The 2849-nt window shown below is 31.7% G+C and overlaps 1 protein-coding gene across 1 annotated transcript in view; it reads right to left on the reverse strand.

Moving 5' to 3' along the window:
- Positions 1-2849, reverse strand: part of LOC106867330 (katanin p60 ATPase-containing subunit A-like 2) — a 47599-nt gene that overhangs the window by 10135 nt on the left and 34615 nt on the right. The window contains exons 7-8 of the mRNA XM_014912171.2: positions 2589-2669; positions 876-974 (exon numbers count right to left, since the gene is read on the reverse strand). Coding sequence (XP_014767657.1) covers positions 876-974; positions 2589-2669 — 180 coding nt within the window. The remainder of the gene's footprint in view (positions 1-875; positions 975-2588; positions 2670-2849) is intronic.

Genomic DNA, 2849 nt, shown 5'->3' on the forward strand with positions numbered 1-2849 from the left:
CATCCACCGAATCCATTCATTGTTATATATGGTGTAGAAAACTTTTTGATAAAATGTTTTGGATATGAACAAATTTCCACTCTCCTCTTGGTTTCCAATCATATATATCTATATCTATATATATATATATATATATATATATGTGTGTGTGTGTGTGTGTATGTATGTATGTATGTATGTATAACTTTATTATTAAAGCTGCAAAAAATCACAAATATATCCCCAAAAAATGCTACTTAGAGTTTCACATTCCTGTTCGTCAGGCAACTGTGATCCAGAATGGAACAAGAATTGAGATTGTACATGTAATTTATATCTTGATATAATTCACATTGACAAATACACATTTGAATTGTTTCAACTAATATCAACAACTTTACTGCATATCAAACAAGGCCATTTCCCTGAAGATGCAAGGGTCCTGTCTTCTTTCCAACTACACACACACACATTCCTTTCATTTTAATGGTAGAATGCTGTTAATACAATATCACTGGTTCAGATAGATATATCTGCACTTATTTAGCTCAATTAAATAATATAGCTTAATTATTTAAATGATAGTGGTAATTTAGCCATGTTGATAAATGAGTCTGTGAAGCACAGTTTCATTAGGCCACCAGTACAAAGTAAGTGAAGGGAACCAACATCCCCACTGGTGCCACCATCACCATCAACACCACTATTATCGCCCCACCACCACCACCATTACCACCACTGGCAGCAATAATAACAACATCGCCACCAACACCACTACCATCACGACCACCTCTACCATGAACATCACTGTCACAATAACTACTACAGTTGTAGCAGTAACAAAAAAAAAATGACCCTGGATTATGCAACAACAAACGACAACAAAGTCAATATACCTTAATTGGATACACCACAGCTTCCTTCACTAACCTCTTGGCTTCATCTAAACCAATAATATCATTCCAGCCTAGATTTGGATTGTGGACATAAATTTCCTGTAGGATATACAAAACAGAGCACACACAGACAGAATAGAGACAAAGGATAATGATATTAGGGATTGATGAGGAGTTATTGGGTGTCTACACAGATATAACAGGAACACACTGATATACTAAAGGAAGTGTTAGATATATTCAAAACAGTCTCAGAGTTGAGTATACTTTGAAATACTGGGACACACTCAGAGAATACAGTTCTATATTTAAGAGATGAGGAATTATGTACATTATTTACATTTGACGGATATTTGTCCCTATCTTGTTTGTTGTTAACATGTTTCAGCTGATATACCTACCAGCCTTCATCAGGTGTCTTGGGGAAATTTTGAACCTGGGTTCTCATTCCTAAGGTATTTGTTGATATTATTATTATTATTATTATTATTATTATTATTATTATTATTATTATTATTATTATTATTCAGGTCACTGCCTGGAATTGAACTCAGAATCTTGGAACATTTTTTGTTTACAAAAATATTTTTTATAGCAAATATGATTAATACTTTTACCAAAACCATAATTTAAATTTATTATACATTTTTTTAAATACTTATATTGTTTCATGATTATTTTTATATTTTTTATGTCTCAAATCAGAGATGAATTGAATGATAATGATTCTTATATGAATTGGTGAGCATAAATGCTATATGAAGCAAATGATTCCTGTCCTTTTAATAGATTAAACACTGAATATAATAGACAAACAGAGCTGAGTGTGCCATATATTGACATACATGACCTGAAATGAAGACCACTCTGAACCAGCGACAGTTTCTACTAATCTAAGAAGTTACAAGCTACTTGACACTTGCATTGATTCGAATGCATACTATATGTGCTCAAAACTTATATAACTTCCAATCTGCGATCACAGCGTATTTTATTTATTCATTTATAAACAAAAATTTGTCATTTTTGAGTGAAAATTTGAAGATGGCTATAAATTTAATTCATTTCTTCATTTCAATGGTAAATCCAGCTATGCGGCAGTGTGGCTGCCAATCCACCATCCATAGAACAGATTGAATAGACGGTGCCCCTATTTCTTTGGTGCCCTAAGCTTGTAGTGATTTTGCTTATAAGTTAATCCAGCACTGGGTCTTGTGAGTAGAGACTCAGAGGTATTGTGGGTACAGAATCAGAAATATTAGAGGTGGGTAGACTCTGAAATCAATGAATAATTTCTAATTTATTGAATATCAGAACATTCCTGTTAATAATAAAGATAGTAAACTCTTTAAGGGCAATGAATATTAACAGAATCATTCGTGTTTAAAAAAAAAGGCCCTTGTGGTATTTGTTCTAGTTCTTTGAAAATAACCAAAACTTTTTAAGCATCTAGTAGCATAAATAAATTCAGTTAAATTATTAACCATAGAATAGCATTTGGAACATAGGTTTACTACATAAAATTATAATAGTAGTTCTTATTTAAAAAGACATTAAAAATGGATAGAATTTTAACATAGATTCAGAAGTAGTGATCTGAGGTATATTTAAAATGAAACAACAATTAGACAGTCAACCCCACTTCCTATCAAGTCCCTCTGAATTCTATGTTGGTATGCAAGGTGAATGGAATGGTAAACCAAATAAACTTACCCGACTAATTAGTTGTGCCAGGTCTCTCCATTCGTTGTTATAACCCATGTAGCCTCCAAGTGGCTTCAACAGACGGTCTTGCTGCAATGAGTTTACATGTTTGTATATATATATATATATATATATATATATATGTATATATATATATATATAAGACACATATATATATATGTATGTGTATATATAGTTAGAATTTACAAAAAAATAAACAAAACAAAAGACAAAGGTGGGTGTGTAAACAACAAACAGATGCATTAGTTT

This window comes from Octopus bimaculoides, chromosome 3 (genome assembly GCF_001194135.2).
Source record: "Octopus bimaculoides isolate UCB-OBI-ISO-001 chromosome 3, ASM119413v2, whole genome shotgun sequence".
Classification (NCBI taxonomy): Eukaryota; Metazoa; Mollusca; class Cephalopoda; order Octopoda; family Octopodidae; genus Octopus; species Octopus bimaculoides.